The following is a 27,644-nucleotide window of genomic DNA, read 5'->3' on the forward strand; positions in this document are numbered from 1 at the left end:
TCCGAGTTATATGATTGTTGCTCGCCATCGCCCTCTTGCTCATCCGACTTCGATAACGTCAGCCGACAGCCATCGGTACAGTATTCAGAATAGGCGCGAATATCAAGCACGTACGTCAATTGCTATCGCGGGTCTGGGCTCTGGTTGCTTGGAACGAAGTTCCTAACACTCGATCAGCTCATGCTACTACCGGGCTTTTTTTCACCACGGGGCCCTTGAAACGCAGTCTGAATAGTGAACGGACATACCTGTGATTCGGCATTTGTAGCATCCGCCATGGAGTCTCCTTGCACTTTTGTTTTTTGTTAAAATGGAGAAATGTGAAATCTGCAGCAAGTCTCATCGGAGTTGATTGTATATTTACGGAGGCTCCGGGTCTCGAAACTTCCGTCGCCTCCAACGCTGGAAAAGGCGGTTTTGAGAAAATACGACGGCAAAAGGTGAGTTCATGCAGTTCGCACCCTTTTTCATTGGCTGCAAGGAAAACAAAACCATGCACATCCTCCAAAAAGAAGGTTAGAGCATGGATGTATAGCGCTTCAACGAGAGCTTCAACCAACAGACTTGGGCGAGGTGCGGAAAATCATACGTTACAACCGCTAAAACTCGCCAAGTTTTAGAAAACTGGAAGGTGAATTACCCCGTCCGCCGGTTAATTAAAGGCGTGGATTCATGACCATCAGGCTGATCTGTTTGGTTCAAGCCCAACTTCCAATTCAACATTTGGAACTCCTCAACTAAGGTTGCGGGAGATCTCCATGATGGCGACCGAGTTACCAATCGTTGGCTAACTCAATTTTCAGCTTGAAGCGCACGGCAAACGCCCGCATTATCAACAAGATCGTGGGATCGTAAGAGGCAGCCGGAGGCGCTGGCGACCTGCATCATGAGAATTATTATTCCTCTAGCAGGGATCTCGTTACCGAGAGAGACACAGCTCAAGGATTATTAAATACGAACCGAACCCAACGCAACGCAAGAAAGTCTGCTGAAACCGGGACTCGGAGCCACCAGCAGCCCAGTGAAGAATAAGTTTCGGGGCTGCTCATGCAGATGCGGAGTACCGCGTAGGGGGTAACTGAAGTTCTCCAGGGATCGTACCGTCTTGACGGAAGATCCTCCGTACAGTAAAATAACTTTCCAGAATCCCTCGAGCCTGAATGAAGAATTCGGCCTCCCGGCTAAACCACACGCCACCCTTAAGCTCCCATCTGCGCTCAGAATAAATGCCGAATACACAAACCGCTGTTTGCTCCAATGCTGTCGTTCCATTGTCCGGTGCTTTGGGTCACACCGCTTGACACCTTGCAAACCGCTTTCCCAACCGACTTTCATTTGAAACAGGCCCCATTCTTAACAAGGCCATTCTTGAATTTCTGCTTAGTTTCGGTGGGTGGGATCACAGGGAACTACCCAAAACTGAACGACATTTCCAAACTGTCCCCTTCAGAGGATGTGCAGTAGTTCAGTCGCCTTGACCCCTATCCGGCATATTTTCCGTGTCAATCACGGCATATCAGTGCTATCCTCCTTGTAGTGTAAAGGTCTGAGCTTTGTTTTCATGAAGCGGTGCCAAGTCATTAACAATGAGCTCCTTATCCGCCCATACGCTTGGAATGCCTATCAAGCCTGCTTTTTGATCCGCTACACGGTACAGCGAAGACTAGAGAAATAATGAACAGAAAACCATGAAATCTCCATAGAAGGGGTAAGCGTAGGAGTAAAGTGGAGTGTTTATATATGCCACCCGATGGTGTGCTGGGGAGGGCAGTGGATTTCAGCTAGAGCCCTGTTTGTAATATAAGAAGCTACTCGCTTGATCCCACCATAGCTAAGCCAAGTGACGACACTACCTTGCAGAGTACCTGAGCCACTTTTTGATGGAATGGAAATGGATTGAGTGGATTTTTCACTAAATTCAGTGTATACTGGCTGATAGCTAACTAGCTAACTTGTCCCAACTACTCCAGCATAGGGAGCTATAATTCTTAGTTTGAGAGCTTGTAAGAACACACAAGCAGAGAGATCCAGAACGATACATAACTATGTATTTGTGAGTTTTATGGATTCTGATCCTGGTGTTGTAATCTTCATACATGCATGGTGATGTTGAGTAATCTAATTATACCCTTGTGATATTGGGGGGGGACTAAAACATATAGCAGAGACCTCGGCGGCGTGGAGATTCTGCAAGCCTTACAGTGGCACCGGTCCACGACTCCAACAATAAATAAATCCTATACAATATGAACGAAAGCATTTTTCATCCATACAAAACTGATTAAAAGTGGATAGGATGAAAACATTATCATATTTCCGACAAAATGAAAAAAAGTGGTTGTTAGGGAACCATAAGAAGCGCGCCGGTTCTCGAATGTGTGCTCAAAGCAATCGGATGCATACTAATATCAGGGGCTGAAACGCGAGGCATCGATCTTCTCGTTTCGCGGCCTATCTAGTCTTGGATAAACCAAGCTGGCGGCGACGGATGATATCACCTTCCGCAAGCCATTTGCTAGCTTTCACCATTTGGACGATGTTGATAAATTGCTTAGCCGCCATAACTGGTGCGGCGATGCCGGTGATCACCCAGGGCCAGAAACTGTCCATTTTGTTGGCTCTTGCGAGCTCCAAGGCACCGGCGCTCCAGGGACTCGCAAAAAGGGCCGAGATAGGAGCCAAAGCTGGTGAACCGGGCTGTGCGGATCCTGCAGTTGCGCCATCAGGGGTTGGTTGGAGGAGCGACGGCGAGAGAGTTGGCGACGAAAAGGAGAGGAGGTACAGCCCAATGAAAAACAACTCGTTCATGGTGCAAAAGACGAATAGTACGATCTACACTTCATTAACAATGAACACCTTGGTGAATCTGCCGTGAAACTCACCTTGTTGTTATAGTACTGATACAGGATCCAGCTCCTGCTCGAGTCGACCTTTTTGTGACTCTGACCCGATTCACCCATACTCAACGTTGCATACATATGCATATAATGGCTGGCAAGGTCCAAGCTGATTAAGCCTTGGAATAAAATGGCCCAACGTGGCCAAGCCGAGCTCAGGAAGACTAGGAGGCAGGCGGTTGTGCATCGATCAGTGACCATATCTAGAACGGCACCGAACGTCGTAGATTGATTATAGAAACGGGCGGCATATCCGTCGAGCGCATCGAGGAGGCAGGAAATGCTATATAATAACGAGCATGTGCGAGGATGAAGGGGCATGTAGTACAGGGAGGCAACCGCAAGGACAATCCGCGTATATCCTAATGGGAGCCACAACAAAGGTCAGCATGGGAAACGCAGCCAACAGGGCAGTGACGGACAGCCATACCAATTATGTTCGGCCAGAAGAGGAAAATGTTCTCGCTTTGTTCACCGCTTGTGGGGGCGCGTTGATTGCGCCTTGGGCTCCCTTTGCGGATGGTGCCATTGCTGCTAGTTGATGCATGATTGTCTTGAATTTCTGAGGGCTCAGAGGCCTTTTGCTTCTTCCCTCGTCCAGCCATCGCGCTATTGTGTTGTTGATGCACAAGTGTGATACTGGCAGTTCTTTTCTTGCCGGGAGAAGTGCGAACGTGTTAACCTGGAAGTGATCGACCAAGAAATCAAAAAGCTGAAGGCAGAGGAGTTATCAGAGGTGTGGGTGAAGCGCGTTTTAAAGCAGTTGATGCCTGATGGAAGAGATGTTATAGGCTTGGTGCAATTGCGGCCGGTGTCCCTGATCAGTCGCGGCGAGAACAAGCAGTCAGCAACAACTTCTTTAACGACACTTTTCATCCCATAAACAAGAAGGAGACCTATGGCCCTCCCGCTTCCCGGCTGCAGAGCGAAATAATAGGAGAATATATACCAAGATTAGACGCCTGTTCACTGTGACCACCTCCTCGCTCTCAAGAATCAACACCCGAGACTTATGTAACCGCACCGAATCGAATCTCAAAAAAGCAAGAAAAGGATGGTGATAAGTGAAAGAAAATATTAAAAGCTGCCTTGCAGGTAAATCGAAAAGCTGTAAAGGAGTGTGTCGAAAGGGATGTTGCCTCGAAGGATGGTTTCAACGCGGCATGGATGGAGGGGGCTCAGAAAAGGCGGGACTCAAGTCGAGACGAAGAACACTTGTAGCTGCCTGATTGCGCGGTTAGACAATCAGAGATGCCTTTTGTTTGCGCAGACGTTTGCTAACCTGCGGCAGATGGTGTCCGGAGTTGCGGCGTCGACACTGTTTTTGTCCACTGTCAGGGTTTGCGGAGCTTGAATTTTTGCCTACGGAGCTAACCAGTTAGTTAACTTGTCAGCCTAATGACCCGCCCATTCCGAAGGAGAATTGAACTGGGATTCACGATGCGGCCGTCTAAACTTAGAAGCAATCGCAACTCGTAGCTGAATTAAACAATATCTAAAGGGGAATAGAAAATGCCCAAAAGAAAATTAAACATGTACGAGCCATACACATGAAACGTCAGAGAATGCAACAGTGGCCCAAGACAGAATCGTCAAAAAAACTACTCCGTAAACTACTGCAAGGTAGAAAGCTAGCGGTCGTCATGCGATTTTCATGTTCGTCGCCCTCGCGGATCAGAGGCTTCTTGTCTGCGCCAGTCTCTCGACTCCTTGGTGCTCAGGCTACCCAGCCCTCCTTCAAGGCGTCTCTCCCAACCCCCGAGTCGAACCACCAGGCAGGTGGCATTGTCTCCATCTTTCGATACCTCTGTCGCAAAGTTGACAACATCACGCGCAGCCTCGTCTGGCGTTTTTGCCTCCTTGACAATGTCCACAATCTCCTGATCCGACAGAGTGCCGCTTACGCCATCGGACATGAGAACAAGAAATGAATACTCCGCGGGGCCCATCTCGACGCGTCGAATCTCGGGTTCCGCTGAGATCCCGATGCGTTTTGACTGAATGTCGCCAAACGCTCGGCTATTTGCCAAACCGCTGATGCGCTCCTCCCCAAAGGAATCGGTGACCATGGAGGTGGCATAGCGGCGTAGTCGGTTACTCTCAACGGGAGAAGAAGGATGATGGTCTGTTGTCAACGGAATTGCGCCACCAGTAGCAGTAGAACACAAGAGAACTCGAGTATCACCAACATGCGAAACGACCAATGACGATGGCGCTGAAGGGTGCCAAAAAGGGGCTGGCGTGGGCGTAGATATCATGGCAATGCTGCAAGTGCTCCCGCCCTTGAAACGGGCCGACCCTCCCACCGTTGCCTTTCTCAGTCGACCCGGGTTATGAAGAATGTCCAGCTCATTCAACGGCCTTTCGGCACGAGCAGAGTCGTCATCATGTTTTGAGGCTTGATCGCTGATAAAGTCATAATCAGCTTTCAGAAAGGCATATTCTAGCACCTCTTCAATCGGTACACCCATATGCATGTCCAAGCCGAGATTATGGGGCCCAGGACTGAACCCATCGGAGTGAAGGTCGTTGTCCCCAAAATAACAAAAGTGGGCTGGTTTAAACCGTCTGAAATAACCACCGACCAGATTCCTCCAGTCGTTGACTAGCGATTTCTCGAGTTCACCGATGACCGATCTGTTCCCGGGGTGTAAGATTGGCAGGTCACCTGAGAGTATAGAGTTCCCACCGTGCCCTTCGCTCGATGAATGAAAAGATGATTTGCCACTGTCGTGGCTGTAGGCCTGTTGGCTTTCTCGAAAAGCCTCCCTGTTCCGGACAGGTCTGTAAGGCAGTGTTGGTTTCTGTGTATTCTTCCCAAGGCTGGATCCCAGCTCAAACGCCATGGCGGCCTCTTGAACATATGCATGTAGTTTATCCCTGAGAAATTCACTGCACACAACGCCCCCATGTCCATCAAAAACGCCAAAATAAAACACCTGGGGATCGCCTGTAGCGTTTTCAGCAACCCGATTTTCTGCCGGTGCGCTCGACGACACTGCGTCCTCGGATCGTCGGCCGATTGTGAGGGATAGCGGTGGCCGTTTTGCAAACGCAGGCAGTTCGATGACGCCTGCCTGGTATGTGTCTTCATTTGTTGGACGCGATCCACGCGATACGGATGCGCCAAAGTGGTGCTTTGCGCTCCGGAGTGGAATGCGCACAACGGTAGTTTCACGCGATACGCCTACCGGCGACAGCACCGCGGCGGGCGATATTCCCTTTGTGGGACCGTCATGCGGAGTGCATTCCGACCGAGGAAGATGGTGCAGCGGACCGGACGATATGCGAGAATCCGGGTGGAGAGAGGAGACGGGCAGATGGGTCACGAAGTAGTCATGGAAATGCCGTCGCTCGGATTGCTTGCCTGTTCTACCGGGTGCCCGCGGGTGCTGGAGTTCATGTTGAGCCTGCGAGCCCGAGATAGCATCTGTATGCTGGCGGCGGATAAAGGTTGCGATGAAGCCTGAGAAGATAGCGGATACGAATTAGTTGGCTTTCAGAGTAGATATATATGCGGACACTCAAGGGCATACTATAGCTATCAGCAAGCGTCCAGGCATGGACTCTTGCTGGTTTCACAAGACGTGAACTCATTGAAGTACAGACATGGACGGCCCTCCAGACAAGACGGCAGCGACGTTCCTGGAGGAGGTCAGCAGTCCACGACGGACATAGCGAGACTCGATTTCTGCAAAACGTCAAGGGCGAGAAGGCAGAATGTCTTCTGCTGGCCTCTTGTCGATCTGGCACGAATCAAATGCGCTTCCCGCTGCATGCATCGCCGGTTGGGGTTGCAGCCGCTAGAAAAGTTGTAAACGGGCAGTTTGCTTTGTTTGCTTCATCCGGCTTGAACGCCGGCAGCGAAGAGACTACAGAGAAGCTGATATACAACAAGGAAAACAGTCAATGGAAAGACAAGGCGAGCATAGCATTGTCTAATATAAATTTTAAAGCGATATTTCAGTTATTGTCCAAACCCCCAAAATGGACGATGTGCAAGGTCCTTAGACGGCCTCTTCTTGCTGCTGCCCTGCCTGGTTGTGATCGTGGATTTTGCTGGCTCGCCGTTCTCCATGAGCCATCAGCTCATACACAGATGGGATATCGGCGACAAGCTCCAAATCCAATTTAAATTCCTCGATCATATTTTGAAAATCAGTTTCCCAGTCCCCTGGCGGTTTTGTGTATTTCTTTGCGTACGCGTCCACGTTCTGAAACAATGAATCAAACTTCAGAACAAAATGCTCAGCGTCAAAGATTGGGTCTGGTGCTTCTGCAGCCTGCAAATTGGCGAACAAGGCCTCGTATAAATCGGATGTCGTTTTGCTTCCCTTACTCGAGGTTCTCGTTGCTGACTGCTGTGGTTCCGGCTGTTCGTCAGGTTTGGCTCGGCCCAGGCCAATTTCCACTGGTGATTGTTCAAAGACTGTTTAAAGCATGAACCCCTTTAAGGACTTTAATGATTATGATTGACGGGAACTCTTCCCCTGATTTGACAAACCGGACAACACGTTTGAGCCACTTAAGGATCTCAGGCCAACCGAGAACTGTCCCCCGCTCTCCGTCGCGCCGGCTGCCTGAAGGGATGCTTCCAGTTCGAGGACCCTACTCTGCAAAGAGAGAATGGGATCATGCCCTTGTTGGCTTCTACCTCCAGGAGATCATTTTTGATTTGAACACGGTCCAGGTCGACTTTGACATCCCGATCTAGGGATGCGCCCGCTCCAACTGATAGGCTAGATTGAAAAATGGAGTCGAGTCCACCTTTACCGTGCGCTTCTGTGCAGCTAAGCTGTTGCACATTGCATCCCCCCAGAGATCTTTGAGGGGAAGAGAAAGGTTTATAAGACCATGCCGGTCCCCAATGTGTTTGTTAATGAAAAGAGATTGCAAGGTTGAGAAGGTGAAGAGATAGAGAGAGGGGGCACAAGTGTTTGCCTGGTTAATTTGTTGTTATGAAACATAAGTAGTATTCACAATTTGGAGTCCCGAAAATTGGCTGTGAATGTTACAGGGATATGCAGCGCTACTTCCAGAACAAAGAGCATTTCAGCTCAAGGCGCTGACAGCCCCCCTTTTCAACATTCTTCATACTACAGGTCAAGACCGGCTCTCTTCATTCAGGCCGATGGTAGAATGGGCGTATAAACATGGGATTATGAAAATGAACAAACAATGCACAAGACTGCTAAAAGACAGAGCCGTTGCGAAACGAACTCCTTGGGGCTTTCGAGTGAATTTTTTCATGCAACAAGTACTCCATGAAAGGAATTGGAAAAAAAAAGGAAGCCAGCGGGGCTAGCTTCAGAATCCAATTGCTTACTGGGTTGAACGAAATTTTTAGAGATGTGCAATGACTGTTGATATCAATGTGAATAGCTAACATAAGGATATTTGCTGATCACTCCTACCAGGCCTCAGGAAATTCGCACCGTAACTAGAAACGAAGTCAAGGGAAAATCTGTATTTTTTATATAGTCAAAGCTTTGTTAGTTAAGAGAAATTACTATCAGAAGGAGGAAAGATATAAAGGCACCGTTATTCTTTGTACGTGGTCGGTTACATAAAGACAAGGCAAAAGGAATAGAAAATCGGGGGAGGTTGCTGGGGCTAGATGAGATACAACCTAAAGCCTGAAGAAACTTGAGGGAATCGAGGGGAACAAAGCATGAGCAAGACCTAATCCAATGTTAGATATCAAACGCTCCTTGATATTGGGGTAAAAGTGCCGATGTCGTTAGCTTTCGGATGATATTCTGTCCGGATCCCGTACAAAAATACCTACCGCTCCATTCCTCTTCAATCATCTTCAATCCTCTTCAATCCTCAACAAGCCGACAGGAATAGAGTTTAGATAGCTTTCGTGCGGGAGAATAAGCTGCTGTACACGGCGTCGACAACGGGTTGCGCAGTGATTTGTCGTCCGCCGAAAAATCGGCCATTCAGGCCTTTTATGGCGTTTTCTCCGCCCTGGACACGGTCAAATTTGAGATAAATATCACCTTGCGTGTTCGGGTCTAAAGCAATGTGAACAACATGACCATATTTTTCTTCGCACTCAGCGCGAACATCATCCTCCAGCTCCTTAACCCAGCTGTCACCTTCTTCCCTATTCAGAAGTTAGAAGAGTAATTTTATCCAAGAGGTTGAGAGTTACTTACTCAGTGGGGTCAAACATATTTCGGAGGAGCACACATCTACTCGCCATATTGACACTGACTGGTAACGGTTTAGCTTCTGTGCGAGCTTTTGGGGCCTTGCGTTTATCGTCTGTGGAGGTATCTGCAGCAGGTTCATCTGTTCTCGCAAGTTTCCTCATCAATGCGTCTCTGCTATAATTGTTGAAATTCACACCAGCAACATCTGTATCATCTAAAGCACTGGCACCTCCAATGCCTTTGTCATTATCGCGGCCGCCGGCACGGTCGAAATTGGAAGCTGCTTGTGTCCCACGGCCACCTTGGCCGTAAAGAGAGCCCTGCTGGCCCTGGGATTGCAGTCGCATGAGATTCGTTGCAGAGTCGGAACTAAATTTATCATTGCCAAGACCAACTCGAATCGGCCGACCAGCGAGGTCAAAACCGTTCATTTTCTCCAGGGCTTCGCGAGCTTGGTTTGGGTCACGGAATCTAATCAGAGAGGTTAGATCAAGAGACATGAATCATTGGGGAGTAGGATAGCTTACTGCACGAATCCGTAGCCCCGACTGCGTCCATTTTCATCTTTTTGTAATTGAACAAAGTCAAGTTCGCCAAAGGGCTCGAAAACATTCTGCAAATCGCTCTCAGTGATACTGAAATGGATATTACCAACGTAGAGTCTGTGAAATGGAATTGAATTCTGGTTCCCGCTGACATGTCCCTCAGCATTACGGGCAGCCTTATTCTTCTCGGCTTCGGTGAACTGGGCGATGATGGGTATTCCTAGAAGTTTCTGGCCAGTAAGTTGAATGGCAACTGGGACTGATTCCTCGTTCTTGAACTCGACGTAACCGACACTAGGAGTCCGAATATTAATACGTGAATATAATAATTGATTGGGATACGCAGGCACGGGAGAAATGACATACCCTTTAGATCTCCCACTAACACGGTCTTTGACGATCTGAGCGTCTTTAACTGGTCCTGCCTTTTCGAAGAAGGCTATTAATTCTTTTGTTCTCAGCCGGGCAGCAAGTTGCTGGACAAAAACTGTACGCTTATCCCGCTCATCTTCGGTAAGCTGTGGTTCGGGAGTTTTACTACGGGGCTTGGGGCTGGGAGACCGCTTGCGTCCCTCCTTTTCGCGGCGACGACGTTTGTCGTCATCACGGTCATCGTCACGGCGAGGTCTACCGGTGGGCCTATAATACCTGTCATCGTAGGGAGACCGAGATCGGCTGCGAGCACGACCAGGACCTCGGTAGAAATCGCCACCTGAAGAGCGATGATCATCGCCATAGCGATCGCGTCGGGAGCGACGTCTGTCGCTATCGCGGCTCCTGCTTCTCTTTCTGCTTCTATAGCTCCCGTTAGCACTTGCGCGATCGCTCTTTGGACTTGTCATCTCCTCGTCTCCATCGGCATCTCTTTCGGATCGCCGTTCACGACTCCGGTCGCGGCGTCGACGGTCTCTGTCACGATCGCGCGAGCCATCTCGATATCGATCACGATCGCGACGATCACTACGGTCTTTCTTGGAGTCGGAGTCGTTGGTCTGGCTGGCTGGTTGTTCTGGCTGTTGCTTTGGTCCAGGCTCAGCAGTCGACTCGAGCAGAGCCTCAACATCGATACCTGACATATTGAAGATACGTTGGATTCAAACCTTTTTACAGGACGGGAGAGATGCGGGTGCAGAGAAAGTAGATCACTTTGGGTTTCGTTAGAAGCGATAGCTGAAGAGTGTGTGGTTTGCGCGAACCCTTGTTGCTTGTAGAAAAGTACTTCTAGGCCGGACCCTTGCACTTCTGCCACTCAGCGCTTAGTTCGAATTGGCGAGATAAAACCCAAACATGGGCTGGCTTCCCTCTTGCGATCTGTAGCTGGGGAGGATGTGAAAATTGACTGAAAATAAGAATGAGATGGAGCATCTTGCCACCGGCTTGGCGGCTCTTGGGCTTAGTCACCATGATGACATAAGCAACTGCGATGCCTCTATCGCAAATATCAAACGGCTTGGTAGTAGGACGGCATGTGTGCTTTTCGATATCAACTGAAAAAGTATTATACATGTAAGCTGCACACGGACCATTAATTAACTCCACCGTATCCATCGCTTGGGGGTATTAATTAAAAAGTAATAGTTAAAAGAACCAGAAGCTCTAGGAAACGCACAGTCAGAAGGAGATTATTCCGGGTGTTTAGAAGTTTCAAATGAGAAAAATAGCATAAAGAGTAAAATTGAAGGCTATAGGCTTATCGTAACTTACACCTTGAAGCGAAGGGGGCAACGCATCTAGGATCGAAGGGAGAGGTGAGGAAGGCTAGTCAGACTTGGGGGGCTGGAGGGGTGCTAGCTCTGTTCCAAACACCTTGTCCCAGAAACGGCTGGTGACACCAAACCCATTTTCATAGTCAGCGAAATGGTGCTGAAGGTGGTATTTCTTCAGTGCGCGGTAATAGGAAGGTAGGCTGAATGGTAGAGCCTGTCAGTAACTGTAACCGGGATAAATGACGTTTCAGCAAAGAGGTATGATACGTACTTGCGATGATGAAGGAAGTAATGTGTTAAATCATAGCACACGTATCCAAATACCCCTCCTGCATACACGGTCACAGCCGCATACCAGTTGTAGAAGAAAACGAGATGCGCAAGCTTGTAAAAGGGCGCGGCTAGGATAAGGAACAGCGTCGGGGGCATAACGAGGCGGTATCTGTCCATAGGCAAATAATGATGGATTCCATGTAGGAGAAAATGAAGGCTTAGGCCAACCCGGTTATCTGGAAGATACCTATAATCACCGTTAGCGCCCTGGTCCGGAAAATGTGTGGAAAAGAACGCTGGTCTCGCCTACCCGTCAATGTGAAAAAGACCTCGGTGCAACACGTATTCAACCAATGTCCAAAAGAACAGGCCAAACAGCCAGTACAAGGATCCCAGCGGCATGCTTTGGAGACCAGCAAAACCAGTTACCGTCGCGTACGCCACGCAAGGAAGCCAAACCATCGGTACCACCCACCACGCGGTTTTGGTCAAAGGTTCGAGAAAATTGCCAAATAGGGGCGCCGACGCGCCGCCCTTGTAGTGCCGCGGACGATGTACCTGTTCGAGGTAAAACTCCTTTGAAAACCCGCCGAACCATAGCTGGCCAAATAACGGCCTATTTAGATCCAGGAATTTGTGCACTTTATAATCAGCCATCGGGTCGGTATCAACAGAAAGATCCTCTTCGCTGGACAATCCCGTCGTGGCGTAAACAGGTCGCCCATCGCCCTGGGTTACGTGCTCGTTCACATGTCCATTCACAGCCCCATTCAGCGCTGATTTCGACGTTGAATCCGATGATGCCGCAAATCCGATATGACATTCGTCCAGTATTTCATACGCTGCCTCGCTGTGTTTGTGGGATACAACGTCCTCCAGAATCTGAGAGATGTCTTTTCCTGCGTATTCCAGAATCAAATCTCCACCGCCAGGGTGGTCGCCAACGAACGAGGTCACATCATACACTTTTGAGCCCCGTGTCACCCAGCATGACTTCACCGTATTGTGTGATTTGACTTCGGCGGAGGTAAAAGTGGGCAAAGTTCGTCCAGGCATCACTGAAGGGGTCGAAGACGGCAGAGAAGGCTTGCGAAGGGAGGTGGAGTGTTCGAAGCGGAAGGGCTGTTCAGAACATGCAAACGATAAATGAGAGGCTCCGGACAAGCCGGCGAGGGTCTAAAGACTGTAGGACGCTGGAGCGAATTAACGAGCGTTGGGAGATCCGGGATGGGGTGACACGGAAGAGAGAAAGAAACGGGTCAACGAGCGAAGCCTTCCTCCGGGGCTTCGTAATAAGCTTCCCAGCGATGATCTAAGCACTCTTTTGCCCCGAGAAAACTTAGCCCGGGGGCCTGGGTTGTGGTCAGCGGCCCGATGCTCTTTGATCTTTTCACCTGATTGTCAGCAGCTCAAACTCACGGTCAACCTTGGTTGATCAGCTACCACGAAGTATGTATCCTTCACCTACGACTCGATATTGCTGTTAAAGAGATAACAAACTTCTTGCTTATCTGATTATTAGAGAGACTGCCGTGTCGAATACGATGATCAACCAAATGCCACAAGCAGTCATCGGTCGTAACTTAAAATTCGACTGACAGAAGATTTGTCAAGGCCTTGTAACTACCGAGTAGCCCAGAGAATCTAACAGCTCAGGTTGGCACAAGGTCTACTCCGTTATGCGAACCTTCCCAGCACGAATGGTTGGCTGCAATAACAGAAGTGTCGTTTGCATGTTGATGCTCGAGCTCATGTCTGAACCTTCGTAGGACGATGCTCTTCTACAGGGTGCCATGTCTTTGAGAGCTCGGAAGACCTCTGCAAAGGCCCTCAAAATGAAAGTTTCAACTGCCACAATTTGGCATCTATCCCAATGTAGTTATCCTTCGTCATCCGTACTCGGTACCGCATGGGCTCCCCTGACTCCAAGGGAAGTACCCGATATCACTAGTTAGTTAACTGAGAGGCTAGACTGGGAAAAGCCTTTCGACTCCCGCCCAGATAGACACTGAAGTGGAACGAAACCGAATAAGCTTACGAGCATCCTGCTCTCGCCGAGGACATCAAAAATGCCCTGAACAGGAGAGCGGGGCTCGTCCTTCAGATATTACCCGAGTTTCCAATGCTTCGATCGGTTTCAGAGAGGGCTGGTTGCTGGCGCCTGTTGTGCAATCTTCCCGCCTCGATCCTGATAGTCTTCCCTCTGAGAGACAATGCGGGTTGACAAAAAACAACACAGCTGCCACCAGATTCACGGCTGATCATGGGAACCTTGAACCAGCCGCCCAAGTCCATTCTTGTCGCTGAGTGTCTGGAGCCGTCACCCAATCGGGTCGACGGAGAGTAGAATGATAGTGCACCATTGCCCTGGGTGAAGCCACATATGAAGCCTTCCAGGGTCTCTAGACTACTTCGATTGGACCGAAATTGCGGAAGGAAATCATTTGACATTTGACGCAGGAGCATGGACACAAGACGGTGCAGCCGGGAGTTGGCCAGCCCAATCCCTTGTTAGCCATGATCCCTGGATCAGGGTAATTAAAGAAAGCAAGGCCGCAAAGGCGAACACTAATGACAGCAACCTGTCATCCTCGAATGGATGAATTGCATTCCTCGATTGGGGAGCAAATGATCTGCGAATAGGGTTGACCCTGCAGAGCAAATCAGAGGGTCTCGCCAACAGAAGCGTCGACTCGCAGGTCAAGAGAGGGGCAAGATGCCGTTCAGATTGGGCCAGCAATCTGGTGCATCGAACACTGTCAGGACGCCTGGCCCCAGAGGCGTCTTGCTCTGGAGAAAAGCACCCAATGGTGGTGGTATCTAGCCGAGCGCAGATGCTAGACTGGTGGAGCCGGATGCCAAAAGACGATTCCTTCGCCCTTTTGTGCCGCCAGACCTGATCTGCCCCAAGCTCCAGCCTTGCGCTGTGATTGAGCGCCATTGAGCGCCACCACTTCTCCGCATCGCGCCGGTTAAAATTAACTCGATCTTCGCAGGGAGCAGCCAAACCGCAATGTCTCTGTCGGTCCTTGACTCCTTGGGCGCACAAGGATGATACTCCAGACAAGTCTCAGGTAATGTGATGGGCTGCGAGTTCCCACACTAGCTCGTCCCACCGCGTCTGCACCTTCGAGGGTGCGATTTGATTTCCATATTTAACACTGCCAGCCCTCGCTAATTGGCAGGATGGCAGGAGGACTGTTAATATTAGAATCCGAAGAAAAGACTGCAACCCATCTTCCCAGAGCTGAGCCGACCTCCTCCAGTCAGTGAGGGCGGCATCCTGTTGGAAACAAGGGCATTCATTGCGCGACAAGCCCAACGCCCTTTTGATTGGAATTCTGTCAGGCAGCATAGTTTGTTCTCCGAGAACTAGTCAACTAATTGCTAGGCGCTGCAGGGTGCGAGAAACTGATTTTTCAGCGCAGTTCTGGCTTCCTCATCTTCATGCCACTTCCCTATCAACCGAGAGACCCTCCAGATCTTTTGCTTGTCGTGGGCTGCTACATACAATTCCGGCATCATTAGATCCTACTCTGTGAGATTTGCTTGGGGATTCCTTTTAATCTGGACTTGACGGTGCTAACTGGCTACATGAAGCACCGAGACAGCGTCCCGCCTACGGAGTACGCACACATTTGGCAAAATGAACGCATCGACCACGTCCTCGAGGAGGAATCCCTTGACGACCTATTTACGTCTGCTCCATCGAAGCAAAACGACATTGCCGCACGGCCAACTTATTTGTGTCTCAGCCTCCCCGAACATCAGCACGATGGACTCGCTCCTGAGGCTGGCCTGTGCCGTTGGCCCTTATATCGCTGTGCTTCAAGTTCACGCCGATATCATCGACGATTGGTCCGTTGAAGCCGTTCGAAGATTAACCAACATTGCAAAACGGCTCGGTTTCTTAGTGTGGGAGGGTGGGCGAATATTGAATACGAAACGACGACCAACGGGTCAGCACCCACTGTCCGGCCACGAAATCGCCAGGGACATTGCGATGGCCCGGAAACGTTACACAAAGGGCATCAGTGTGGCAGCCTGGGCTGCATTGGCCAGTACTTGGGTCATTGGGCCTGAGGAACATAGCAAGGGTGGCAGTCAGCTTATTCCCACTTTACGCCGGGCTGCGCGTGAAACTGTGTCACGCACGACCATGTCTGTCCGCACAGAGATTAGCGGGGGTCAAACGCCAAGTGCAGCTGGAACTAGCATGGACGATTGTAGAGACGACCTCTATGACGACGAAGAGCAAGATCAGGATTTACTTAGTACCACGCTGGGGGGCCTCAATATTTCGCCGCCGCTACGGAAAGCCTCAGTGATATCTCTCACTCGAACTATTACCCAACACGCCGAGTTATCGAAGCCCTTGGTAGAACTAGAAGACTCGTGTGGCTGTGATGAGATTGAACTTGCACAGCACAATGACCAGGACTCAGCCGCTGCCACTGCCCTCCCTCCCCCACCAGTCCTCTCGAGGGGGATCGTTATTTGCCTGCCTAGTGATTCGCAATCTACACCCCGACAGAGACAGGCGGCGATTGCTTTAGGTAGGGCTCATAGTGATTTTGTCGTCGGTTTTGTAACGGAAGAATCCTGGATAAATGCTCGAAAAGACCTAGCGCTTGCCAATAGTCTACAAGACGACGACGACGGCGAAGATGATGACGATGACGATGAGGAAGAAGATGGTGAAAGTCTGGATGAAGTCGAAACGTATGCGGTATTTAGCCCACTCGAAAACGATCATGTTGGCCGCGGTATCAATGTCCAGGAGCCCCTTACAGGGGAGGATGATGGCCTGCCAGAATTACCCAAACCATCCCATCCCCAGTCAGGCTTCGGCACAAAGGCCCAGCAAATATTTGCATTGCATCAACTCGTCGCCCAGGCTCTCTCAATCCAAACCGGCAAAAGCACCACTGGCTCTCCCGGTCCTTCGGGCTCAAAAAAAAGAGGTGTGGATATCTTGTATATCCCGGTCATAACCATGAACCTCTGATTTTGTTCGTTTGCTCCCCCCAATTTTCTGGCTTTCTGCGCTGGCTTTAAAACTCTATACACGGCCTCACCTTTCCTTCATCTACTGCTTCCTCTAAGTGCATCTAAATCATCCTTTGAAGATTTACGCCCCTTGATGAACCCTGGCATTTGTTAGACAGTTTTTATGTCCTTGTCCGTGATATAATCTCTTAACATTTACTTCGTACTCTTTACATTTTACTTTTCCTTTTTGACTGGAGAAAATTCCCCGCAACGTGACAATGCCGTGTATGTATTCAATGAGACACTTGACGATGATGAAAATATGATGATGACCCACCAAATGCTTTCTAGTCACTCCGTTCTTCCCTGCCGTTTCGGAGCACCCAAGGCAACATAGTCCAGGTTACATTTTGCATTTTCGCAACATATGAAACGTAGATCATTCTTGGATCGCTTTTGTTCCTTGACCCAATAGTGCGGATTATTCCCGGGGAGTTTCCCCCTACACCGAAAGAATTATCCATGGCCCTCGCATTCTGCCCGGTCCAGGTTTTGATAGTGCTCCATCTTGTATGAAGATGTTGGCTTCCCTTAAATCACAGCCCTGCGACCAGGATTTAACAGAAAACGGCAGCATTGCTCCCAGTATGATAGAAAGTCGTCAGGACCACAATACTCTTTGTGAATGACCAAAGTGCCATCGGCTAGTTCATGGAGGGCCGTACTGACTACATTAGAGCCAACACATGTACAGCATTCTCTGGGCCAGATGATATATCGTGACCGATTTATCTCTTCCCAACACTCCCCGTTTTCGGGAGGAGGTCCCGTATCGGGCACTAACGGCATTCCCGACCGCTGCTGAAACGAGACTCAACACCAACACCGGGATGGTTTTCACCATGAACCCGGCCGCAGGCGGCTTCGGTAGCAGATCGAGTACCAAATCAAAGAAGTCTGCATGTTTCACCCCGCATTGTCTTGAAACGGTGTACCACCAGTGCGGCAGGCATTGCAGTTCCATTCAGGGGCCGACTCTCTCCCCCCCCTTTATTTTGGAATCCGGGAGAAGGATTCGAGATTCGATCATGGTTTCCACCGAGCCATGACATTCAATGATAGTATGAAACTCTGCACGCCGATATTATCCGCCTTGAAGCGAAGGGCTATAGTTACTCCTGTCACGCTTCATGGAGATGGTGTCGAGGGAAATTCGGTGAATTCACTCTTTGCCAACGCTACATAAGAGCGTCTTTCTCCGCCTGTGAAAGAAGATGGGCTGGAAGGGATGTCTATGTGATTGGAATGGATATGCTCCAAGGCCGTAGGCGAAGATGGCTTCGGTGGCTCCACCATGGCCAAGGAGGAAATGGTTTATATGGGGGCCGTAAATGGACGGATTGGTGACTAGATTTCAGGGCCAGCAGGGGCATATGAATTGGAAACCTCTTGGTATTTCGGTGATCCGGACCTCTAAGTTTTGGTATTAGCCATGTTGCTCAGGTGTGCAAGATTTATACCTACCTAGTCGCAAGAGACCTAATACAGGGCATATCAATCTGCTCCCGCGCCGGGATGGTCTATTTCCCATTGAAATGGTAGAAGAAGGACAAGAAGCATATTTGGATATATATATATTTTCTCACGGTGGCAGGAAAGTGACGGAAAGTACGGAGTAGGTCCGTAGAAGGGGGGAGACTAGGGTTGGCTCTTTCAAGCTTCAGTTGTACAAACGTCTTCAATCCCACTCCCTGGTTAATTACTTCATCCACCCTAGGCTTCCCACACTCATTATTATACTGTACTGCCCTCATCCGCCTACTCGGTTGAAATGCTACATATTAAAAAGCCCCCATTACGCAAAAAGTCCTAGGGAACCCCGAAAATGCCATCTCTAAATGAAGGTGCGTGGCTGAAATCAATCATCCAAGTTCGTCCTCAATTCATGGCACGCTGAGACTGACTCACATATTACTTTAGTTCACTATTATGACTGCGTTTAAAGCTATAACAGCACTAACAAGAGATATTGTCCGCTCGAGGCAATTGTCCACAAGAAATCTCAGTTGAAACAGGTCAAAATAAGTCGACAGCAGTGATAAATTCGGAGTATTCTGCACTGCAAGAACTTAAGCAAACAGATCGGCAATGCCATGGGATCGGAGACCCTTAACTAACGAAAATTGAAGCCTAACTGCTGAGGTTGTTGAATTACGAAATGAAGTCCGCCATCATCACCGACTCACGGGGCTGGAAACGCATTCATTCGGATACTTGATAATGAGGTCAAAGTTTCTCATCGTTTTTAAAACGAGACTATTTAGGCGGTCGTCGCCATGGGCCGTCCGTCCCAAATGCCAACTCAGGTATCCATTCCGCAAATGCACGGCCCGATTGTTTTGTTATAACTTATACCGGGGCCGGAAACCACGACAGAGAGGTTTTATCGAACTTTTGTCCCTTGTTGACTCTTGTCTCCTGTTGCTTCGAGGCCATCCGTTTTTAGCGGCCTCAGGGCGCTGAACCATTGTTTTCAACAAGACATATTGTCTTGACTTTCTCCGCCTCCTAGCACCCAGCGATCGGGCAGCGCTCTAAGAGCACTAAAAGGTGATATCCAAATTCCCTTCGGCTCCCTCAGGGAGTCAGTCCGCTGGTAAACATACTTCCCCTTTTTGAGAAACAGATCTACTTCTAGGTGCCAAACCGTAGAACGCTTTCCGGTTATCCGGCTGTCTCGGAAGAACATTCTATTAAGTCCTTCGATGTGATTCTGACATTGCTAGCTAGGCTGCGATCTGTACATCGTCGTGATCATATAAAAACGACAGCAATTACTCGGGCCTTTTCTCTCTATCAAGAGACTGTTATATATCGCCCTACAACCCGGTTCCGCCAAGTCGAATCATTTTTCAATCAAATATTCCATCATTATGCCGTTCTCGGGTCCGGCTTGCGACTTCGGACGAATCCGTGGTCGTTTTCCATATCGCAACCATGATACAACACCAGCATCCCGTTAGGCGGTCCAAGCCTCGCCCGAATACCGGTGTCAACACCAGAGCCGTCGGGCCCTACAAATACACGAACTGGCACTGTGCATAACCTTGCCGTTTGTGGAGCGCATAAACCAGATCACCCCGCAGATGCCTTCGTATTCTCCGATTTTATTGGGATAGCGATGACCCTACAATATCTCCACAGTGATGTTCAGGGCTCCGTTTTTTCTTGCTTCCAACTGGAGGAACATTTTGAGCTTCTCAGATCAACCCTCCGATCACCGATATTAAATGGGGAAAGTTCGAACGGAATAGGTGGCCTTTGTACACTTAAGCCCAAGTCCTCATTGCGCCAAGGGATCTGGCTCCAGCAGTATCGCCTGGTGAATTGATCTCAAGGGTTGTAAACTGGATACACGAAAAAGCTTTACAAACAAACCCTAACGATGTTGTCAAACATGATTTTCCAAGCACATGGCCGAGGGGATGGAGCCGCTCACTTGGGTAGAGGTTATTTAACGACAGAAGAATTCACCGGATTATTGCGGCTGTTTTAGAGCACAAGTCAATGCTGTCGGTCCACACTGCTATTCGGGCGTGCTCATGAATGCTATCCGAGCAGATAATCAGAGTGACTGCTATATTGCTGCTGCATGTGGGCCATCAGAATATCACTACGCAGCATCAAGTTCTGTCAGCAAGTGAGTTAGGTTCTTTCGGTTCTCAAACGTTTGTGCAGTTCTTGCCCGAGTCCGATTGCTAGGAGTTCGGCAGACACCGTCAACCCCAACCACGTTTAGTGAGCACGACCCACATACGGCTCAAGCAATGCAACCCGGGTTACAAATACCAGCATCTACCCTCACATCCTTTGTGTCCAGAGGACAAGGCTGCACTCACACGGTTAAAACGGCTGACTCTCTGTGATCATGCTGATGTTGCGTTCCAGTTACTAATGTAACTCGACGTCGACGTTTGGAGTGGCCAGGTTTGGAGCCCGTGTTGCCTAGAAGACCAAGGCAAAAACCCTCCCTTTCAGCGAGCAGAGAGGCCGATGTTGAGGGATTGAGAACTTTCATTTTGGCTGTTGCAGAAGGGTGTGCCTGGGCTGGGCCAGGAGGAGCTTCAAGCACTGCATTCTACTGGGATATCGAGGATGACCTGGTGTTCGGTCAGACTTCAATTCGAAGGGACAAGCCAGTATATTGAGATTGAAAACTGCCCAGATCGTTACTCCGACGCGGTGCTGTGGCTAGTGGTCGTGATTGCTGGGGGTGTCATAACCGTCCCGCGATATATGACACCATCCACTTCACGAACATTCTATCATAGCACTTTATCGATGAAACCCGGCGACGTTAGTGTCAAACGTGAGAAGGACATCATGGCCGGCTGGAGCAAGCGGAAATTCTTTGGGACGTGATTACCCCATGGCACCGAACCTGACCCCAACTGACAGGAAGTCGGGGTCCGCAAAGTCATCGGGAAGCTCAATATGGTGGAGGACCTGTTTTGAGGAGTATGTCAAGGTGCCGAACGACGAGCTTGTCACAGAAAAGCAGCAGATATGCAGGTACCTCAGTGCTCAACCAGCACTTGAACCTTACTTCCGGTACAGTGGCCAATGGTAACTATCGAAAGGTTTCCTCAGACAATAAATCCCCATGATAAAGCATGTTTGCGTTGAGAAATGCTTGAATCAATGTTTCAAATTTGATAAGTAACTACAGCCATTAACTATCGTTGCAACCGAGACGGAGCAAAGTCGTTGAAGCTACGAAAACCAACACTATGATAAAACAAGACTTGACGGGAGAATTCACCAAGGTGGATAGAAAAGAATAGCAAAGTAAAATGGACATATTAACTAACTAACTATTAGTTGCAGGATCAAACATTAGTAAGCATTGCCTCTTTTGGCACTTGGCTCCATTGTTCGAACCTCATCTCTCACTTTGTCTGTTGGCGGATGAGATTCTCTCTCTTACACGATGATCCCCCCTATCCAGCTTCTGTCATTCGGCTGTTTAAAGCAAGCCAGTGTGGTGCTACCCATGCAGATTACACACACATAATAATACGGAGTACTCTTCGTGGATCTCGGGCCAGAAGGCTCCTCAAAACGATATTATCATCGTGACGACAGATATTGTTCAGCACTCTCCATGTAGAGCTGCTGAATCGAAGCATGTGTGCTGAGTATTTACCCGAAGGCCTGAGCCTGAACCGAGAAGCCTCATCTTGCGTTACACTGCTCTGCGTATTGGGGATCCCGTGAGCCGTGGACCCTGTTCAGCAGGCCGAGAATGCTCGCAAACACTGCTCCGGCAACGGCGTTTGGACCCTTGAGAAATAGGGATGCATTAGTGGTGGCTTGTTATCCAGGCTGCATCGATACGGTTGGCGAGCATCATCGCCCTCTCGTGTTTCACGGTTCCCCGATGTCTTTCGAAAGTCATTGGGCCAAAATTCCGGATCGTCCAGCTTCGATTTGCAGTCGCCATGCGGATTCACGATCGTTACCCTTGAGCGATTTTCGCGCTTTCGGCTGCTTGTGTCGAGTGGGAGTGACCTTTTCTCGCTTTTCTGCTTGGCTTGGTTCTTTTCGCGAACCGTCCTTTGTCGTCGCTTCGCTCTCATAAACTTGCGCGTTTGATTGAGCGCCATTCCGTCCGTGTGCCGTTTGAGCTTTTTCACTAACCCAACCAGCCCTACGAGTATCTTTGCGTCATTCGCTGCTTAGGCTTCATGCGATCGTGGCGCGTCGACGTCCATCAGCAGCGACCACTTCCCAACCTGGCCTCCATACAACTTTAGCAGTAACTAAGCTCTACGGACCGAGTTCAATTCGGATTGGAGCTAACTTAGTTTTGGCCTCAACAACCTGCTCGGCCTTAGCTCACATAGCTGTTTCCCATCCCATCAGTGTGCAACGACATGACCATAAACTCCGCTCAAGACGGCCAAGCCAGGGCGTCAAATGGAGGTTTCGCAGATTCCTCCACCAGCACCATGAACCACATCGATCCTACAGATGAGAAAGGAGCTGGGTCTACGGAACCTGTTACAGCACTGGTCAAGGACGAGGCGAATAGCGAGCTTCAACCCGCTACACTAAAAGCGTCGGTAAACAATGTGGCATCCGTGCCTGACGGAGGCATGTGGGCTTGGTTGCAGGTTCTCGGTGCACACGTTTTATTCTTCAACTCCTGGTGAGTGTTGATCTTGACCTGGTGAAGCTAGGTAGATTGAGCGTTCCCAAGTCTATGCTATACATTTACCTCACCACGCGCTCAAATTAACCAGTTGCTAGGGGCATCATCAACACTTTCGGCACTTACGAAACCTACTACGAAATAGAACTTCTTCCAAACTCAACACCTTCTGCTATAGCATGGATAGGCTCTACCCAGGCGTTCCTACTGTTATTTGTTGGCGCGCTTACTGGCCCAGTGTATGATGCCGGATTCTCTCGCGAACTAATCCTCGGCGGCTCCTTTTTACTCATACTAGGCCAAATGATGTTGAGTCTCTGCAAAGAGTACTGGCAAGTACTGCTTTCTCAAGGATTCTGTATTGGCATCGGATGTGGATTTCTATGTGTTCCCAGCACCGCCATCCTATCACAGTATTTCACCACAAAGCTAGCGACGGCAGTGGGAATTACAGCTGCCGGTAGTAGCTTTGGTAAGTAACTATGATTTGTATGGGCATGAATGAACTGGCTAATAATGAATTCACAGGTGGGGTTATCTACCCAATTGTCTTCCACAAGCTTCAACCCACGATTGGCTTCTCTTGGGCTACTCGCGTCATTGGTTTTCTGATGCTAGGCACTCAATGTATTTCCATTGCCATTATGAGAGTAAGAGTGCTGCCGGAAAAGAAACGCGATATTTTGGATTTTGCAGCTTTCAAAGAGCCGCCGTACCTTTTCTTCGTTCTTAGTGTTTTCATCGGGTTCATGGGACTTTACCAGCCGTTCTTCTACGTTCAGACCTTTGCTATCAAACAAGGGATCACAGATTCGAATCTCGGCTTCTATATCCTCGCGATCATGAACTGCACTAGTGCATTTGGCCGAATAGTTCCTGGGATATTGTCTGATAAAAGTGAGTGATGTTATTGTTTCAACCTTTCAATATCGTAGCATCATCTCCTAATATTATGCAGTTGGGCCTATGAATGCTATGATCCCTTGTGCTTTCATATCCGCTCTTCTTTGTTTCTGCGTCATCCCCGTCCATGATGCTGCCGGTTTGATCACCTTGATGGGATTCTATGGCTTTTTCTCGGGCACATTCATCTCTTCGCCGACTGCTGTCGTTGTCCAGCTCTCAGCTCACAACAGAGGCAAAATTGGAACCAGATTGGGCCAGGCTTTTGGCGTGATCGCGTTCGGGTTGTTGATTGGTATGTGTTTCTGCTTGAAACAAAATAGTCGAGTGGTCTCATCAGAAGCATACTGACCGAGATGTAGGCACGCCTGTCGGCGGAGTGGTTCTGCACAAGTATGGCTTTCCCCGTCTCTGGATCTTTGCTGGTGCTTTTGTTGCCGCTTCAGGCATAACTTTGATCACGAGCAGAAAGTATTACAAGGGACTCAGGTTGATGATAAAAGCATGAATACTTCAAAGGTTGGCTTTTATGTCCAATCTTTACCGAATTGTATTTTACTATTAGCCCGGTTCATATAGATCTAGAGTATAACTATTCTTTCTATACCCGCCAGTAGGCGTATAACGCTCCGTTCTCGACGTTGCTACGAATTGAGCATCAATTCATGAAGGCTTCTTATTGGCATTCGATATCATTCCTTGACCTCAATGGCAGTAAAAGATCCTCCACTTTCACAAATGACATAGGGCATGTGTATATTGTCTATTTAATCGAACCTGAGTCCCCATACCAAGCAAGTTCTTTTAATCTGACGTTTGGATTGGCGAACTCAACGTCAAAGTTGTGGGGAAAACGGGTGAACCTAAACCTTATACTCAACTCGTCCCTGAGCACCATCAGGCACCAGAATTTAATACGGCACTTTTGACATCTTTAGCCAGCCAATGTCTAGCATCCTGTCAGTTATTTGATATGCATCACGGCAATTTTAGGACGACCTTTTTTTTTCCGATGCAAAATCGTGCTCCTCCACCAAAGGGTAAAACCGGCGCTGCGGGGACTCGCCTAGCCAACACGGTTGGGCTCGCCTATTTGCGCCGACCATGGTCTACGTTTTCTGTCAAGGCGTCGTTAATCGTTCCGGGTATATGGAGAGGGACTTCCACTCCGCCTGGGAGATTTCGCCCACCTATTTTAAAGAAAGCGTCATCTCCACAGCTGGATGACACCAAAGAGCCTCCCACAAACATGCCTGAAGATAAGGCATGTTATTCGTGGTCTGTAGTAAGAATATATCACCATACTTCCCCTGCTTCCGCTGTAGCGTCGATTTCATTCACTAACTTGCTCTTTCATTGGGGGCTTTTGGCGATATATATATATCAGAGACAATATGGAAAGGACTGTCGAATCGCTCCCTGCAGAAATATTCTTAACAATCATTGATATAGTGGATATATCAATTATTTCAAAGTTTTCAATCGAGCCAATTGTTGCACCGTTGGATAATTTGTCTGTGCTCCCACTATCATATTCAGCAAGCGCTGTCCTGATCATGGGCAGAGCCATACCGAAGGTATCTCGACCCCTAGGCGGTACAAGAGCAAATTTCGGCATTCGCAAAACAGTATCTGGATTTAGTGGGCCGTGAAGGCGGAAGAACCGCCCATCAATCGTCTTGTAGATATTGGGCCTGCAGCATCGTTCAAGGTCCTTCGAGGCACTTGTATGGATTGTAATCCTTAAATAGACTGAGGCAGATCGCTTTGCCGGCATGGTCACTACAGGTGTCCCTGAAAGTTGGCTGCTTCACTCAAGGTCAAGAGGCCAGAGAGATCAGGTTGTATGGCTACTGTGTTAGGAATAAGTGTCAATAAAACAGCTTCACGGACTCCTCATATCACTAATACGGAAAAGGCAGGGAAGGGAGGAAAACAACGAGTGCATACGTGTTGATGACAGCCTTCTGGGCGGTGATTCCATAGAGCCTGTGCAGGATAGCGTCGACCTATGTTGCCTCAAGTACTTTGAGGGCCGACACGCTCTCTGCAAGCTGCTAAGTGGCAGGAAGGATTGGACCTGCCAGTCCTCGAAAGTGACCAAGGCGTATCCTTTGAGGTCGTAAAGGAGATGCACTTTTGTTCGCGATCTCCTCAAGATGCCTTCGTAAAAGACACTCAAGGCTTCCTGAGGGACAGATCATAGTATGTCTCTCATGGATTCCGGTGATTGTCCGCAAACAAAACAGTATCGTTTTTGTGACTTTCAATACGGAATAAAGAAGAGATGCGGTAAGACGCGTTGAATAAACAGATTCTCTGTTAGCCCCTGTCCTCTTAATCAAGAGCGGCGTTGCCATAACGCATCTGCGGGTTCATTTTCTGAATGCCCACTGACGGGACACGACGAGCACTGGGAATCCGGGTTGTGCTGGTGATCTGTGTTCTTGTTCCATCATGTCAGCCGCTAGAATTGAGGCTGCATCTCACACGGATACGATGCTTTCCAGCTGGGATTGCCGTCAATTTCCGAGGTTGTTCAGAGATGGATGAGGAGAAAGGAAGAAAGCAGAAAAGATCCGCAGATGCTGCGTGGCCGTTTGGTCAAGAAGTGTGGTTGAGATAAGGTTGCACTAAGCTAGTTAGCGACTGAATAGACACCCCCACATCGCGTTTCCCGAGTTCCCGGATAGACCCGCCCGGTAGTGTCATTTTCGTATTGCCCATTACGGCGTACATGCGGCGGCCAATTCAATCGCAACTAACTACAGGAAGAGCACGGCACTGAGGAAAAGTAGATAGACAGTCTAGTTAATATGTCGAAGGAACAATTGACAAGCGTCCGCCATCGCAAACAAGTACATTGCCATTCAGATAAGCACCGGCCTTGCTCGTCAGGAAGAGGACAACACCCGCCATATCCACATCTGAGCCAGCTCTGCCCTCTGGAATTAGCTTCGATGCATCATAGCCGGTTGAGGTCATAGACGCCGTCATGTCGGTAGGGAATACTATCTTTTCGTTAGTTTCGATTGAGGGGTACAGGAACCCGAAACTCACATCCTGGAGCGACCATATTCACCCGGATCCCATACGGCACTAGGTGCGTCGACAATTGTTTCATCATATGGGTCTGGGAGGCTTTACTTTGGCCGTATGCAAAGCGACCGGTAGCCGCGAATCTTCCAAAGCCCAAGGTACTGCAGGTCCCGATGATTTGGCTTCTGTGCGCCTTGTTGCCCGTTTCGTTGCCGAGATGGAGGAGCTTCAGAAATGCAATGGCTGTATACCAGAACCCCGCAGTGTTGACCCTAAATGTCTCCGCATAATCTTCAACAGAGTGTTTCCAGTTTGCCTCGATAAATTGGTCCAGAGACACTGAGCTGCTCAGCTCGGGGCTCTCGGGACCTGATGTCCCCGAGTTGCACCAGAGGAGGTTGATATATCCAACCTCTTTGGTAACCTTATCAGCAGCCGCTTGCAATGACTCCTTGGAAGTAACATCGCACTCGATAGGGATTACCACGCCAGGAAAGGGCTTCGCTGTTTCTTGCAAAACGGCACCACGTCGACCAAGAATGTAGACTTTCTCCGCACCGTTCACAGCGAGGGCACGAGTAATCATCCGCCCAATACCTGCATGAGCGTCCGTAGTTCTGTTAGCTGTGTATCATACTTAGAGTACCATCCGGGATAAATCTGGACTGCTTACCAGAGCCTCCTCCAGATATTACGGCAACGAGGCCTTTGATGCTGAACAGTTCGGGGACTTCAATCGATTTTGTCGAAGGCTCCATGGTCACTGAGTCGATTCAGGTGGTGAATGCGATGATGATGATGCAATACTTTCTGGTTTCTCTCGAGAGATGTAATCAGGAGAGAGATTCGAAGCTACCTCGCAGCCGAAGCGCAGATATTAGTCGCAGTGTCCAAGGCTCGTAGAACCGAAGGGC

At 49.1% G+C, this 27,644-nt stretch overlaps 8 protein-coding genes across 8 annotated transcripts; 3 read left to right on the top strand and 5 right to left on the bottom strand.

Annotated features, from left to right (window-relative positions):
* Window positions 1–2,451: 2,451 nt before the first annotated feature.
* UREG_02853 (CDP-diacylglycerol--inositol 3-phosphatidyltransferase) lies at window positions 2,452–3,502 on the bottom strand (the record flags this gene model as incomplete). The annotated part of the gene is made up of 3 exons (XM_002543291.1): window positions 2,452–2,832; window positions 2,883–3,259; window positions 3,328–3,502. 3 exons carry the CDS (start codon window positions 3,500–3,502, stop codon window positions 2,452–2,454), a joined length of 933 nt encoding a protein of 310 aa, XP_002543337.1.
* Window positions 3,503–4,549: 1,047 nt separating this feature from the next.
* Window positions 4,550–6,494, bottom strand: UREG_02854 (uncharacterized protein; the record flags this gene model as incomplete). Its single annotated transcript, XM_002543292.1, has 2 exons — window positions 4,550–6,363; window positions 6,434–6,494. 2 exons carry the CDS (start codon window positions 6,492–6,494, stop codon window positions 4,550–4,552), a joined length of 1,875 nt encoding a protein of 624 aa, XP_002543338.1.
* A 2,256-nt stretch (window positions 6,495–8,750) lies between these two features.
* On the bottom strand, window positions 8,751–10,679 carry UREG_02855 (uncharacterized protein; the record flags this gene model as incomplete). The annotated part of the gene is made up of 4 exons (XM_002543293.1): window positions 8,751–9,009; window positions 9,062–9,529; window positions 9,586–9,897; window positions 9,970–10,679. The coding sequence occupies 4 exons, from the start codon at window positions 10,677–10,679 to the stop codon at window positions 8,751–8,753; spliced, it is 1,749 nt and encodes a 582-aa protein (XP_002543339.1).
* Window positions 10,680–11,361: 682 nt separating this feature from the next.
* Window positions 11,362–12,638, bottom strand: UREG_02856 (inositolphosphorylceramide-B C-26 hydroxylase; the record flags this gene model as incomplete). The annotated part of the gene is made up of 3 exons (XM_002543294.1): window positions 11,362–11,509; window positions 11,581–11,829; window positions 12,058–12,638. 3 exons carry the CDS (start codon window positions 12,636–12,638, stop codon window positions 11,362–11,364), a joined length of 978 nt encoding a protein of 325 aa, XP_002543340.1.
* Window positions 12,639–15,228: 2,590 nt separating this feature from the next.
* Window positions 15,229–16,590, top strand: UREG_02857 (uncharacterized protein; the record flags this gene model as incomplete). The annotated part of the gene is made up of 1 exon (XM_002543295.1): window positions 15,229–16,590. The coding sequence occupies one exon, from the start codon at window positions 15,229–15,231 to the stop codon at window positions 16,588–16,590; it is 1,362 nt and encodes a 453-aa protein (XP_002543341.1).
* Window positions 16,591–19,507: 2,917 nt separating this feature from the next.
* UREG_02858 (uncharacterized protein) lies at window positions 19,508–20,996 on the top strand (the record flags this gene model as incomplete). Its single annotated transcript, XM_002543296.1, has 5 exons — window positions 19,508–19,550; window positions 19,598–19,956; window positions 20,241–20,274; window positions 20,313–20,476; window positions 20,667–20,996. The coding sequence occupies 5 exons, from the start codon at window positions 19,508–19,510 to the stop codon at window positions 20,994–20,996; spliced, it is 930 nt and encodes a 309-aa protein (XP_002543342.1).
* A 1,514-nt stretch (window positions 20,997–22,510) lies between these two features.
* On the top strand, window positions 22,511–24,199 carry UREG_02859 (uncharacterized protein; the record flags this gene model as incomplete). The annotated part of the gene is made up of 5 exons (XM_002543297.1): window positions 22,511–22,785; window positions 22,887–23,260; window positions 23,317–23,685; window positions 23,747–23,986; window positions 24,054–24,199. 5 exons carry the CDS (start codon window positions 22,511–22,513, stop codon window positions 24,197–24,199), a joined length of 1,404 nt encoding a protein of 467 aa, XP_002543343.1.
* A 2,014-nt stretch (window positions 24,200–26,213) lies between these two features.
* On the bottom strand, window positions 26,214–27,488 carry UREG_02860 (uncharacterized protein; the record flags this gene model as incomplete). The annotated part of the gene is made up of 4 exons (XM_002543298.1): window positions 26,214–26,324; window positions 26,554–26,702; window positions 26,752–27,327; window positions 27,404–27,488. The coding sequence occupies 4 exons, from the start codon at window positions 27,486–27,488 to the stop codon at window positions 26,214–26,216; spliced, it is 921 nt and encodes a 306-aa protein (XP_002543344.1).
* Between the last annotated feature and the right edge of the window lie 156 nt (window positions 27,489–27,644).

This window comes from Uncinocarpus reesii, genomic scaffold, assembly GCF_000003515.1.
Source record: "Uncinocarpus reesii 1704 scaffold_1 genomic scaffold, whole genome shotgun sequence".
Taxonomy (NCBI): Eukaryota; Fungi; Ascomycota; class Eurotiomycetes; order Onygenales; family Onygenaceae; genus Uncinocarpus; species Uncinocarpus reesii.